General features: G+C 40.7%; 1 protein-coding gene across 1 annotated transcript in view; it reads right to left on the reverse strand.

Moving 5' to 3' along the window:
* Positions 1 to 13912, reverse strand: part of cubn (cubilin (intrinsic factor-cobalamin receptor)) — a 37725-nt gene that overhangs the window by 7543 nt on the left and 16270 nt on the right. The window contains exons 28-53 of the mRNA XM_036585913.1: positions 12232 to 12413; positions 8621 to 8795; positions 8282 to 8463; positions 7920 to 8076; positions 7685 to 7801; positions 7462 to 7575; positions 7155 to 7283; positions 6916 to 7048; positions 6590 to 6795; positions 5912 to 6093; positions 5522 to 5714; positions 5205 to 5402; positions 4788 to 4934; positions 4516 to 4706; positions 4216 to 4384; positions 3709 to 3880; positions 3435 to 3613; positions 3121 to 3330; positions 2896 to 3036; positions 2606 to 2787; positions 1545 to 1716; positions 1192 to 1389; positions 916 to 1065; positions 714 to 835; positions 359 to 584; positions 65 to 252 (exon numbers count right to left, since the gene is read on the reverse strand). Of these exons, the coding sequence (XP_036441806.1) occupies positions 65 to 252; positions 359 to 584; positions 714 to 835; positions 916 to 1065; positions 1192 to 1389; positions 1545 to 1716; positions 2606 to 2787; positions 2896 to 3036; positions 3121 to 3330; positions 3435 to 3613; positions 3709 to 3880; positions 4216 to 4384; positions 4516 to 4706; positions 4788 to 4934; positions 5205 to 5402; positions 5522 to 5714; positions 5912 to 6093; positions 6590 to 6795; positions 6916 to 7048; positions 7155 to 7283; positions 7462 to 7575; positions 7685 to 7801; positions 7920 to 8076; positions 8282 to 8463; positions 8621 to 8795; positions 12232 to 12413 (4415 nt within the window). The remainder of the gene's footprint in view (positions 1 to 64; positions 253 to 358; positions 585 to 713; positions 836 to 915; positions 1066 to 1191; positions 1390 to 1544; positions 1717 to 2605; positions 2788 to 2895; positions 3037 to 3120; positions 3331 to 3434; positions 3614 to 3708; positions 3881 to 4215; positions 4385 to 4515; positions 4707 to 4787; positions 4935 to 5204; positions 5403 to 5521; positions 5715 to 5911; positions 6094 to 6589; positions 6796 to 6915; positions 7049 to 7154; positions 7284 to 7461; positions 7576 to 7684; positions 7802 to 7919; positions 8077 to 8281; positions 8464 to 8620; positions 8796 to 12231; positions 12414 to 13912) is intronic.

Genomic DNA, 13912 nt, shown 5'->3' on the forward strand with positions numbered 1-13912 from the left:
AACCAAATAGCAACAATAGGCATATGGCATTCTAAAATAAGTGAAATGTCTTTCAAATGGTAACCTTGATGTAACTGTTCTGACACTGCCCACTAGAGTCAGGTATCTGGAAGTCACTAGCAAAACCCATCTCCAAGTGATTGCCTTCATGAGCAATGATGGTCCAAGAACATTCAACATTAGATGGGAAGTTCTGAGGATAATTAGGGGACTTGATGGTGCCTGAGTCAGCATGTATGACCCCACCACATCCTGAAGAAACAAAAGTAATCTTTAAAATAAAAAAAAATAAAAAAAAACAACGACAAAGCAATAAACAAAACTCAAGCATGAGCACAGTCTGTTCATGAAGTCATACCTGAGGAGTCTGTTGACCAAGTAGCAATAAACCCTCCCTTGGACACTAAGTGGTCAGCCAGAAATACCACCGCTAGCTTGTTCGAACCTGACTGGATTCTCCCAGGGGAATTATGACCACAGTATTGTCCAATTATGGGAGAACCTGAAGAGCCTCCATTGAAGATTGTCACTGAGTCCCAAGAACACTGGCTGTGTTCTTCTACTTCAAAGTATGTGAATGTTAGCTGGGCAAAGACAGAATATACTATCAGTACACATTACATAGGAGGATGCAATTATTTTGCCAAACATTATCAATATGCGTGGGAACCAAATGTGTAGGAACCAAAGATGTTGTGTCAGTATAAACTCACAATGATTGTATGGCCTTCTGGAGCTTCCAAGAGCCAGGCACAGCGACTTGGGGATGGGTAGTTATTTGGATAACCAGGGCTAGAAATAACTCCTCCTTCACCCGTCTGGGAACCTCCACAGTCTGAATGATATTTTGGTTCAATATACTTTTGTTCATAGATTCTCAATCAATATTTTTGCTACATCAGCAAATTAGATTACCTGAGAAATAATATGTAGCTTTGAATCCCAAATCCACAACATCTTCATCAGTTAGGAAATGAACCCAAAGTTGAGGAGTGAACACCACAATTGGAACCTCTGGAATGGTCTGACCACACAAACGGGCAAGCAGTTCACCATTTACATCACCTGTAAAGGTAAGAAGAATAATCAGCCTTTTTGAAGTGGCATCCTTCCAAGTCAGGTGACTAATGTCATGCTATGTGTTATAAACACAAAGAATTTTCTTCTATGTCGCATTGCTGTGTCACTCACCAAGTCTGAACTCCAGGTAGTCCTTTTGGCAGTTCTGGTGGGTTTCCAAGTGCAAGTAATCTATAAGCACCACAATGGAGGAGTTCACATGCTGTGGATTCTGGATCAGCCACTCACAGTTCAGATTGTTGCTGTAGTTAGCAACACCATAGTTAGGTGAGGTGAAGTTTCCTGGGGTATCTAGGATTCCTCCACATACTGTGAAAAACAGGGACCAAGAAAATATGACAAAAAAGGTTCACAATAGCATATTATGTAATAGCTCTGCATTAAGTTGTTTTTTATTCAATCTTATATTTAATAAATCTTAACAGAATTTCTGGAGTTTTCAGGGGCTGTGTAAACTCCCTCACCTGCTTCCTCATCAGAGGAATAATCTGCAGTGAATCCACCATTGGACACAGAAGAATCAGTGGAGAAAATAACCATCATAGTGTTGCCAGAGGATTTCACCTGTGTGCCTGCAGGTACAGTGCCACAGAAGCGCTGTATACGAGGGGCATTGGATGCTAGCCCATTTTTGACCTAAGAATAATGATATCAGATACACAAATGATTAATATATAACATTTGCTGACTATCATGTAGATTGTCAGAGACTGAGACATATACAGAATGACTGAACACAAAACTGAGCAAAATTTAACCAATACAAGTATTTACTGGTGCACTTTAGAGCTTCTTAAGTTTTACTTGGAGCTGCATTATTTGTTGGTCTTACACAGCGTTCATGCATATAATACACAACACGTTCAAAAGTTTGTAGACTGTCCACAGGTTGTAATCCAACTGCTGATCCAACGTTTCTTTCTAAAATCAAGGTTATAAATAGGGAGTTTGTCCCCTCTTTGTTGCAGTAACAGCCTCTATTGTTCAGGAAAGATTTCAGGCTAGATGTTGGAACACTGCTGTGAGGATTTGATTGCATTCAGCCACAAGAGCATTAGTGAGGTCAGGTGCTGATGTTAGATAACTAGTTCTGGATCACAAATACCAATCCAGCTCATCCCAAAGGTACTGGATGGTGCTTCTTCACTCCAGATAACCGTTAACCGTACCGTGTACTGCTTGTGTTCTGTTTTGTATTTATTGTAAGTCTTTCATATTATTTATTGTACTGTATCGTCTGCACTGTGCATATTGTATTGTCTCACACTTGTGTTCCTGTGTTGCACCACGATCCTGGAGGAATGTTGTTTTGTTTCACCGTGTACTTGTGTATAGCTGAAATGACAAAAAAGCCTGACTTGACTTTGGCTTTGCTTTTCTATAGAGATTTTACAAGCTCAGGTGTACATGATGGAACAACTGTGCCAGCTATGGGTGTACCTTAAAGTAGCTGAATTCACTAATGAGCAGAAGTGTCTGGATACTTTTGGACATGTAGTGTCACTGAAATTAGGTTTGCTCTCACCTCTACGTAGTCATATACACAGCTTCCATGTTCCTCCAGCCGAAGGTCATTAAAGGTGAGGGTAACCCTTCGGCCATGAGGTACAGTGATTCTCCAGTGACATACCCGGTTGTGAGGGTACAGATTAGGGTAGTTTGGAGATGAGATAGTCCCAGAGGGGGCATTCAGATCCCCTCCACATTCTTTAAGAGGGTTTAACAAAAAAAAACAAAGATAATTGGTTTGGAGAAGTTCTGAAACCAGGATTGGAATATTTATATGGATCATTGTGCAGTTTAAAAGTTACCTACCCTCTACACTGGCTTCAAATGACAGGCTGAATCCTGCTGCATTTCCACTTCCGTCACTGACAAACTTCACATAGGCAAAACTGTCTCCTGTGTCCACGGGTGCAGGCAAACTGCTTCCACAGTGCTTTCCTAGCAAGCGGCCTAAAGAACAGTAAAGCTCTGATTAGTATCTTGTAAAAAAAAAAAAGGGTTCTGATGCATTATTATTAGTGCTTTATGACTCACCAGAAGCATTGTACTCGCGTATTTCTACATAATCATTGGCGCAGTCAGTGGAGCTCTGCAGATTAAAGGCTGTATAGCTGAGGGTCAGGTAGTGTCCAGTGGGGCCTTCCAGGTACCACTCACAATTGGAGTTGTCTGGGTAATTTGAATCTGGGTATCCTGGGCTTCTGATGGTACCACTCTGGCCAATATATGTGCCACCGCATGAAGCTGTTTGCATGAAATAATGTTTAAACATTCACAAAGTGAGTGAACAAGCAGAGTTACAAATCTCTGAGAGTCTCTAAATGGTAGTGGTCTGAATATTGACTTACCTATGGAGTACTTGGCCTTAAAGCCCTTGTGTGTAATGATGTGATCAGTGCGGAAACGAAGGTACATAGCAGAACCTGTGGAATGTTGGGTAGATGGTATTGTACTGCCACAGAGCTTGGCAAGCAGTTCAGCATTTGAAGTGACACCATCCCGTATTTCCAGGTAGTCATAGTAACATCTAGGAGAGAGGATTAAGAAGAGTTCCAGTGAGCACCATGCACCAAATAAGCTAATGAATAACTGAAAATGCATAAGTACAGATATGTCCCATACAGAGTGTTTGGCTCAATGTAGAAATCTTCAAAATCCAGTTGCACAGACTCTCCATTGGGCACCATGATAATCCAGACACAGTCAATGTTCTGAGGATAGTCTGATGGATAATTAGGTGATGTAATATACCCTGGTGGATCTCCATCTTTCAACTCAATGGTTCCTCCACAAGCTGAAAAAATACAACCATTTGTCAAAATTTCAATCTCATTTACTTAATTAATATTTTTTAAGGAATAATTTATGTTATTATTTGAGGTTGTGTATTACTTTGAATAACGGTCCATTTGTAAATATACTGTAGGTCCATAAATCTGTGTTCTTTTTTTTCTGCTTTAATTTTAAAGTGCTTTATAGTTCAGCTTGTTATTCTTTTGTTTTAAATAGGCACTACATAAATAAATAAATTAACAACAACAACAACAACAATCACCATCATCATCATCATCATCATCGCCATTATCATGATTATTATTACGTAACTAGTTAGGTTTTGTAAGGCCTTACCAGTACTGTGGGCTTCAAATAACAGTTTAAATCCACTGGCCTCATTTGAGGCATCTGAGACAAACTGCACATATAGATGGTTATCAGTAGTCTGTGTAACTGCAGGGGCGCTGGCTCCACATAGACGACCACCTAAAGATGGTGCATTACCATCTGGCCCATTCCGCAACTAAAAAAAATAACACCCTTACGTAAGATTAAGGAAGATTAAAGATTAAAGTGCAAAGACAACCTGTCTGTCTGTCTCTCAGTAAGTCTTTCTGTGATACTATGACTGCATTTTCCCAGTCAAGGTCCTACCTCCAGATAGTCTCCAGAGCTGCAGGCAGTGCCAAAACCTTGCACCTGGAATGGACTTTCGAAGGTAACAGACACCCTAAAGCCAGAAGTGACCATCACATGCCAACTGCAGTCCAGGTTAGGTTTGTAGTTCTGAGGGTAGTGAGGGGAGCTGAGCACTCCTCTGTCTGCATGGAGCAGACCACCACAACCTGACAAGAACAATTAACCAGTTTACAGCTACTGTTCAGTCTAGTCACAGTATTGTCACTGAAAAGGGTTTTTGTGCTCACCTTTAGAGTAGGATGCATTGAAGCCATATCCGCTGATGCTATAATCTGAAGTAAAACGCAGGAACAGGGAGTCACCTGTAGAATGGAGCGAACCAGGCAACTCACGACCACAGAGCCTTGCCAGCAATGGGGACAGGTTAGTCTCACCTGGGGAAAGGAGCACCTAGGTTACATTTTGGAAAATCACATAACTGAAGGCATTATCCAGACATTTAGCTTTTATTGTAATTAAAGCTGTCATAACAAAACCTCATATGTGAGAAACAGTAAGTTTATGGAGAAAGGAGAAATGTGAATGCTTGTTAATGTAAAAAGATCTTTTGACAGCAACAATCTGCATTGAGAAATGAGGAGGTCTGAAATTCACATCATTATTCATTTTTTAATCACTTTAGTTTCATAACATATGAATCTCACCATCCCTGATGACTAAACTGTCGTACAAACATGTGGCTTCACCCTCAATGTCCATATACAGCAGGTTGAGCTCCACAGTGGAGTCAGGTGAGCGGATTACCCAAGTGCATTCTAGGTTTGGCTCATACTCATTAGGCCAGCCAGGAGAGAAGAGGAACCTGGGTGTGTCATCAGGCATGAGAGAACCTCCACAAGCACCTAATAAACAAGTACAGCTCACACTTTGAGTTCAATGGTAAAATGGACATCCTCTTGTCATATGACTCATACTCAAGACTCAAGAAATTGATATACTTTTCCTACATGAGTGATCTGACCTGGTGTTATAGTGGGCAAAGGACCAGAGCTCTGGATGGCTGTCCACTCAACAAGGAAGCCTCTTCCTCCAATCACAAAATCTGATGTGAACTCTAGGGTCACGGTACTGCCAGAGCTTCTCACAGGCTCAGGCAAACGCGGCCCACAGAAAACTCCCAGAGGATACGCATGAACGTTAGGTCCATCAAATATCTAATAAGAAAAGGCAGTTTACTTACAAATAAAAAGTTTTATTCTTTCTCTGATTCAGTGAAAAATTATATCAGACAAGAATTTACTTTTTTTCATGGCATAGACAACCTGAGGGAAAATTAATAAAATTAATAAATTTTAACATCACAGTTTCATTAAAAGTGAAGCAAAACTCAAAATTACAGAGCAGTGCTAACCTTGAGCTGGTCATAATAGCAGTCATACAAGTCTTCTATATCAATATCCAGGAAAGTGATCTGAATGTAAGAGTCTCCACCGACAGTGATTGTCCAGCGATAGTCTGCATTGTTGGGGTACGTGCGTGGATACAGGGGTGAAGCAATTTGGCCAGAAGTACCTGTGATATCGTTTCCATACACTGGAGAAACAGAGAGAGGTAACAGACAACAGTATTTTCAGTTACCATCCCATACCTAATTAGTCTAATCAATATTTAAATGAAATTACTTAAGAAAAAATGTTAATTATATTTTTTTCTAGCCCTGCGATGGACTGGTGACCTGTCCAGGGTGTATCCTGCCTTCCACCCAATGACTGCTGGAACAGGCTCCAGCTCCACCCCGCGACCCAGAAGGATAACCGGCTTAGAAGATATGTGTGTGTGTGTATTTATTTCTATATATTCTAATGTTATATTATGGATAAAAACACACTTGCATAACAGAAATAAAACATTTTAGACAATTTTCTTGGCTGCCTAAGATTTTTACACAGTAACTGTATATCCATATACAAACACTTAATGCTTTTTTGAAAGATTAATTTTCTTTAAAAGTCAGTTTACCCTCTTAATATTATTCAAAAAGATTATGCAAAAGATTCGAAGATTATTCAGTGTATGCATTTAAACTCACAGTGGGAGAAAGTGGCCCTAAAGCCAGCTCCACTGACAGAGGCGTCTGAAACAAACTTGACCCAGAGCACATGACCGATGAGAGAGGTGTAATTAGAGGGAAGGGAGTTTCCACAAAAACGGCCAACCAAGGTGCCAGTAGAGTTCCCCTCACGAATTTCTAGATATTCATTATTACAGCCTGTACTCTGCTGCAGCTCGAACAGACTGTGTTAAAAGTTGAGAGAGAATAAAAAAACTGTAAGGGAGAGCAGACTACCAACTAAGTCATCACAGGGACTGGTTTAATTACAAGTGAGATGGGAGTAACACTAGGAAGACGTTTACATGAAGGAGAGCTGGAGGCGGTTTCCAGGGGAGCTAATGATAGTCCACACGCACTCAATGTTGGGTGGATAGGCATCTGGGTAGTTAGGACTGTTGAAGGCCCCAGACTCCATGTGAAGGTTACCACCACATCCTGAAAGATGACAGAATAATGGAGGTTACTACACAGCAGACAATAAATTAATCCAGTTCCAGACTGACCAAGGTTGAATGCAAGCATTGAAACTTGAACTGGAGACCTGAGGTTGAGGCCATGTATGTTGCTCTGAAGCCTTTCCTGGTTACTGAAGCATCAGACACAAAGTTCACCACCAGGGCATTGCTGAATGAAGTAGTTGGATGAGGTATGTCACTGCCACAGTAACGACCTAAAACACACAAACAAACATACAAACAAACATACAAACAAGTGAGTGAGTGAGTGAGTGAGTGAGTAAATAAATAAATAAATAAATAAAAAGGACAAACTAGATGCTTCAACTGTCCTGGCCAACTACAGATAATAACACAGTATTACAACTGATGATGAGATAGGTAGGTAATTACCGACAGATGGGGCCCCATAGTTGTCACCATCTAAGATCTCTACTGCATCATGGGAGCAGTTGCTGTTTAACATCTCCAACTCAAAGTCAGTGAAGGACAACGATACATGATTGACTGTTCATTTGCGAGATAAAAATACAAATTCCAAAAGTTCAGTACAACAGAAACATGATTTAAAAAAAAATAATCAGTGAAAGTGTACAGATAGGTTTGGCTCACGCACATGGTTCTTGTGCAATAATGATCCAACTGCAGTTCTGGTTGTTGGGGTATGGGTATGGATAGCGTGGGGAAGCAATAGCACCTCCCACATCATCAGCCATGATGGTGGATCCACAAGCTGTAAAAGGAAATTAAGTAACTCTACAGCCCAACTCAGAAAAATAATACCACATATGTGAAATAACATAAGGCATCATGACATTTGTGAATTGTGTAGAACTTGTGTTGTCACCGACCCTCTGAGAACTCTGCCCTGAAGCCCCTGTGATTGCTGCTGACGTCTGATCTGAAGCGAACGTAGATGATGTTTTGTGTGGAGAAAATGGGATCAGGTATGGAGAAACCACAAACTTTGGCCAACAGAGGAGAGGACTGTTCTGGACCATCATGGATCTGAAGCATAAGAATAAGCGAGTAAGATGATTTGTCAGGTTCAAACAGCATTAATTGGCTAAGCATAATGATTAGGATTTAGGAAACAACTTAAATAAAGGCACAAGGATTCTGAGCCACGCCCAACCATAGAACATGCAGCAGTGGTAAAACTGCAATTGTCATGAGCAAAATGGGTGAAAACAGCGATGCTCCAATCACTTACATCCACATAATCCCAGATACATGAGGAGTGACTCTCAATGTCCACATCAGTGAAGTTGAAGAGAATCCGGTGGCCCTTGTCCACAGTGATGACCCAGGAGCAGTCTACATTGTTGGGATAGTTGTTGGGGTATTGGGGAGAATGGATCTCTCCACTGGGTGCTGTGATAGGTCCTCCACATCCTAAGCAAATCAGAAAGCAAATTGTTCATTGACCATAGAACATTCAACAGAGCAAATAGGAAGATTATGTGAAAGCTATATTAGCTTTAATTGAAAGCATTATATATGTGTAAGTTTGCCCTTAGGATAAAAGTGCATTAGGATAACCACTGCTCACCTCCTTGGGTTTCCTGCCAGCTAGCACTGAAGCCTCCACCACTGACATACTCATCACTCTTAAAACGGACAGTGACGGCATTGCCTGTGCTGGACACCTGGAGGGGGTTGTTCGGGGGACGTGTGGTGCACAGTTGGGCTAGTCGTGGGGCACTCAAGTCAGGACCTCCATATACCTGCACACACATCAGAATGAAAACTTGTCACATAACATCCAGGATCTTCCACATCATCAACCATGCTGCAGGATCCACATGCTGTAAAGGACATAGTAGCCCTAAAGCCCCTCTTTACTAGAGGTACAAATTTCAAAATCTGATTAAATATGAAATGCCTGTGTGTCTCAATATGATACATTTTTTTAAAAAACAGAAAAAACAAAGAGTACAGATTTGATTTTTCCAGGTTTTTCAGGCTTAAGATGATTTTCAATTCTGAGGTAAAGATTCGTTTTCAAAATTGTATATGTTGAGAATAGTAAAAAAAAATGGCTTTTCAGTTTAACCTAAACAACAATACAAAGTGTCACTGATGTGAAGCACCTGCATAGGGTTTGATTAGCTCCATTTACATACAATAATGAAGTAAAGATTGATTTGTAAACGCAAGCATACATGCTGCAAACATAGGATATCCTGCTGATCTGGACACACACAGAAGTTACTAGAGTGCCAGTAGCTCCTCCTTGTGGACAGTCTTGCTAAACGTGAGTGAGTGAGATACTGAGGTGTTTTGCATATTTTTTTTTACCCGATTTTCTCCCTAATTTAGTCGTCTTCAGTTCCACCCGCTAGTTAGGACTCCCCCAATCACACGATACTATCAACTAGGAGGGTGAAGGCTAACACAGGCTTCCTCTGAGACCTGTGAAACCAGCCGCCACATCTTTACGAGCTGCCGCTCACGCAACAGCTGAACGCGCTCGGAGGAAAGCGCCAACCGCCAGATCTGTTACGTCAGCTAACAGACGCCTGCGCTGACTAGCATCGCGCTGAGTGATGAGGGTAGAAGGAGGGGCCATCATACTCACCCAGAGAGAGCAAAGCCAGTTGTGCTCTCTTGGACTAACGGCTATGGATGGCTGTAGCATCACTAGGGATCGAACTCGCGATCTCCTGATGATAGGGCCAACGCTTAGACGGTTGCACCACTCGGGAGTGCATATAAAAATAATTTCATGTGGTAACAAGCAATTTAGCTGTTTTTATTCAACCCAAATAAGATGAACTAAAGCAAAATTTTTCATCACTTCAAATCAACTTCTGCTCTGTAAGAAGCTAAGATGTTTTCAGGAAACCCAGCCCAGCTTAGTTTGGCCCAGACAATTAAAAGTTCTCCAACAGAGCTTTTTTAATGCCTGCTGCGCCACCCTCTAACAAAATACGCCCCAAACATCGCAGTCCCAGAATTCATAATTCGTTTATGAAAAGCACAATCATTTAAGCGTGGGAGCATGCATAAGTCCCTCCCCCTCCCTGCCACCCTGATAGGATGCACACAGATGCTTAGTCCTGATTGCTGACAGTTGTCTCTAAGAAAGATGAGAGACTCTCAGAGGAAAACAAGACGTGTATCGGTGATATGGTTAAAATTTTTGATACAACTGTTCCAAATTCAATTTTTCAAAACATACTGAAATCATTACACCTTTATTCTGTACTGAGCTAAAAAATGCCAAGATAAACATAATCCCCAAGCTGTTTGGATTATACCAGACTAAAACGTAGTTTGATTTGATTTCAAAAAGCATGATTTCTAAGTTAGCCCTATAATGCAGGCTAAATTTCTCTGCTCATCCTATCGGAGAAAAGATACAATACATTATTACTGGGCAATCCTCATTTTGGAGTCATGTTATTCAGCTTTACTGGGACATTGTGCTTTGTGAAATGTTCTGGTGATGCAAAATCAAAGTACTACAAAAACTGCCTGTGGAGAAAACCTGATGATTAGTCTTTTTGACCATGTTAATAATAACAAATAAGTTGTTTGGCATCCAGATGAGGAGAGAAATTGCACCACCTGAACTGGATTATTGTGCACTGCACAGCACTTCGGTGGCAGTGTACTGAATAGACACAACATTGAGGAAACGTTTGGGTAGAGGCAGGGAGGGGTTTCTATGGGCCACAAAAAAAAAAAACGGCTGGCTGGTGTGTTGGGGTGTGTGGGGGTGTGTGTGTGTGTAGTTGAGAGAGAGCCACAGATAAAGCCTGTGCTCTAAGCTCTGATTTCCACTTCTCTTCCACCCCACTTACTCCATTCATTGCGACAGTGGAGGTCAGCATTCCAAAGGTCTGAAGTACACAACCCCCACTCATTGTGCCCACTGAGTCTGCTGTGTGCCAACAGGGCACACACACTCACACCACAAAACAGGCTCACTGCAGTCTGATCACTGGTAATTTCACTGTTTAAAAGTGTAAATTTGTAAAGCACAAATGCATATATCAGGCAAAAACACATCAAAAAGAACATAATAACATGGTTTAATCACAGATTTGCGTGAATGATCTCTTATATATATAAAAGTGTGCCGCTTAAAAGCTCTGCAAAGTGGATTCAAATTGTTTAAGAATGCATTTTCTTACTTGTACTTTGTGAAACGTTCTACCTGTTCAATTGTGTAATGTATTATTGCTATTTACAAAACAAATAGGGGGAGCTCAGTAGAGCCAGCTCCTCCCTAAAGAGGAGTATTGTTGTCAAAATTTCAGCATAATTCAATCAGTAAGATGAAAACAAAGTCATTCAGAGTGATGTGCTCCATTCTAGTCAAATGTACCAAGTCAGAATTGTTCACAGTGGAGGTGTTAGGAACCAGATGTCCAAAGCATTTAATGCCTCTAAAACAGTGGTCTAAAACAGTGGTCACCAACCCTCCTCTTGGAGATCTACTTTCCTGCAGAGTTTAGCTCCAACCAGCATCTGACCAAATACTAATGTACTGATCCAACCAATCAAGAACTTCTGAAGAAGTTAATTAGCTGGAGGAGGTGTGAAAGGTTGAGGTTGGAACTAGACTCTGCAGGAAGATAGATCTCCAAGACCAGGGTTGGTGACCACTGCTCTAAAAGCTCTCTCAAGGAAAGTAATTACACAAAAGGTTATAAATATAAATGTTACCTGACACCTAAGAAATTAAAAGAATTTTAATTATTTTTAAATTGTAGTTCTTTTAAGACATGCAACATAGATACGTGTAGGTTCACTAGTGGTTTGGATAGTAAATAAAATGGCTTTACATCAGCACTGTAAAGAAATCTGAGTTGGGAAGCTTCTCTACAGCATACCATTTCAAATCAAATCACTCTGAATGTCATTGTTTACATCTCAATAATTTATTAAGCAGAAATTTTAAAAATCAATATCTGAGTTGAAAACATTGTGGAGAAGGTCTGCAAAGCAAGAGCATGTTTTGTTATATATGTGTTTATTCAACTGGTGCTTTTGCATGCACACCAGTGTTGGACTCTCGCTGATACTTGATCTCATGTTTAGACCAAAATTGTCCTTTTATAGCATGAATCTGTTTTTTATATGGGCCATAGCACCTAATGAGTGAAGCTGCACAGGACCATGAAAACAGAGACTTTTTTGGATAGTTTTTACCTCTAGCAGGTCAAAGTCACAGTTGGGATGGTACTCTATATCAAACTCATGGATGGTGACAGTGATGCTGCTGCCAGGGCTGGTCTGGATGTACCACACACATTCCCGGTTTTCAGGGTATTTGTCAGGATAACCTGGGCTGTTGAAGGAGCCAGAGGGCCCAGATAACTCTCCACCACAACCTGCAGGGGGCAATAATGAGTCTGTTTAACTGCAGTGACGCACATCACGTCAGCTTAAAACCTTTTACAAGAGAAGAGGTTTCTATGCCAGGCTTGTAATTCTTACCATGACCTTTTATCCTCTGACTTCACCAGACTGTGTTTGTTGGTCAAAAAGAACTGACTAAAGACCATTTTCACATTATATCAAACAGTTACAATTCATGTCTTAATAGAACAGCACATTGCCTCTGTGAGAAATGCTAGACACTGTGCTAAATTTAGTATCTCAAATGAGATCTGACACAAAGTGTGGTGCTGAGGGACTACAGGTGAGATGACTCATATGAGAGAGCCTTATAGTCTCTGTCTTAATTTGCAGAAATGCAACAGAGCACTGAGAATGACTTTTGAAAAACCCTGGAGGTGAACTTGCTTTATAGAGAGGTCTCTGACCCAGATTAGTTGGGATATTTTGGGCTGTCTAGCACACTTTCAGTTTTGCCTGTAGTTTAACCTGATTTGACTGACATGTTGAGCACTGCCTTTTTTAGAAATTCAGAGCTTGTGTGGGGGGGAGACTCTGAGCTGAGAGGCATAAGATGTCAGAAAAAGAATCATCTAATGTGTTATTGCATTATAGTCTGTCAGTTTATGAGCAGAAATGCTATACAATGAGATCCATGTAATACTAATGAAACAATAAGCTGTAATATTATTGAACACAACAAGAAAGTGATTGTAGAATGATATTCAGTATCATCTAAGAAGAGGCACTACACTCTAAACCCCACTCCTGTCCTTACTCAGTAAAATCAAACCACCCACAGGCCCACTGGTCATAAAGGGAAAGAGGATGGAATAGGGGGTCAATACTGCAGACAGTAATGAAATACTCTGTACTATTACCCATTCAGGGAGGAGCCATTTGTCTAGCAAGAACAATTCAAATGCTAGCCTCTCTCTCTCACTAACCCATCTCTCAGGGTTAGTTCCAAATGTTATATCATAACTTCAACCCATTTACTTTCATTACTTCATGCACAAATTGGAAATCTCGACTCTTACTTTCCAACCGATTATGTCATGCCAGGAAACATCAGTGGTAGCTGAAAACTCCAATGTAGTTGTTTTTGTCATCAGTGTGCTGAGAGTGAAAGAGCTGGATTAGTGCTGCAGCCTGGGAGTAAAAGCTGGCCCTAAGTCCACTGTGGCTGTATAAATAAACTGCAGCCACACCCATCAGCCCAGTGACTCACTGCCCCTGAACATTAGCTACACACCACATTCACAGCAGGGACACCAATCAGGACTACACAGGCATGCTATCATTAAACAAATGAAAGTTTTCTAATGTTTCTAGCTTTAAAATATTTATTTTATAATGTTTACTATCTTTAATACATTCTTGAACAGCCAGTGTTGCCACTAGAAACTGACATGTTCAACTAAAGAAGATGTAGTAAGACTCTTAGTGGATTAATGCAAGGTTTAGTAATAATGGTGGTGCAAAATAGAGT

The sequence above is a fragment of the Colossoma macropomum genome, unplaced genomic scaffold (assembly GCF_904425465.1).
Source record: "Colossoma macropomum unplaced genomic scaffold, Colossoma_macropomum, whole genome shotgun sequence".
In the NCBI taxonomy this organism is placed as follows: Eukaryota; Metazoa; Chordata; class Actinopteri; order Characiformes; family Serrasalmidae; genus Colossoma; species Colossoma macropomum.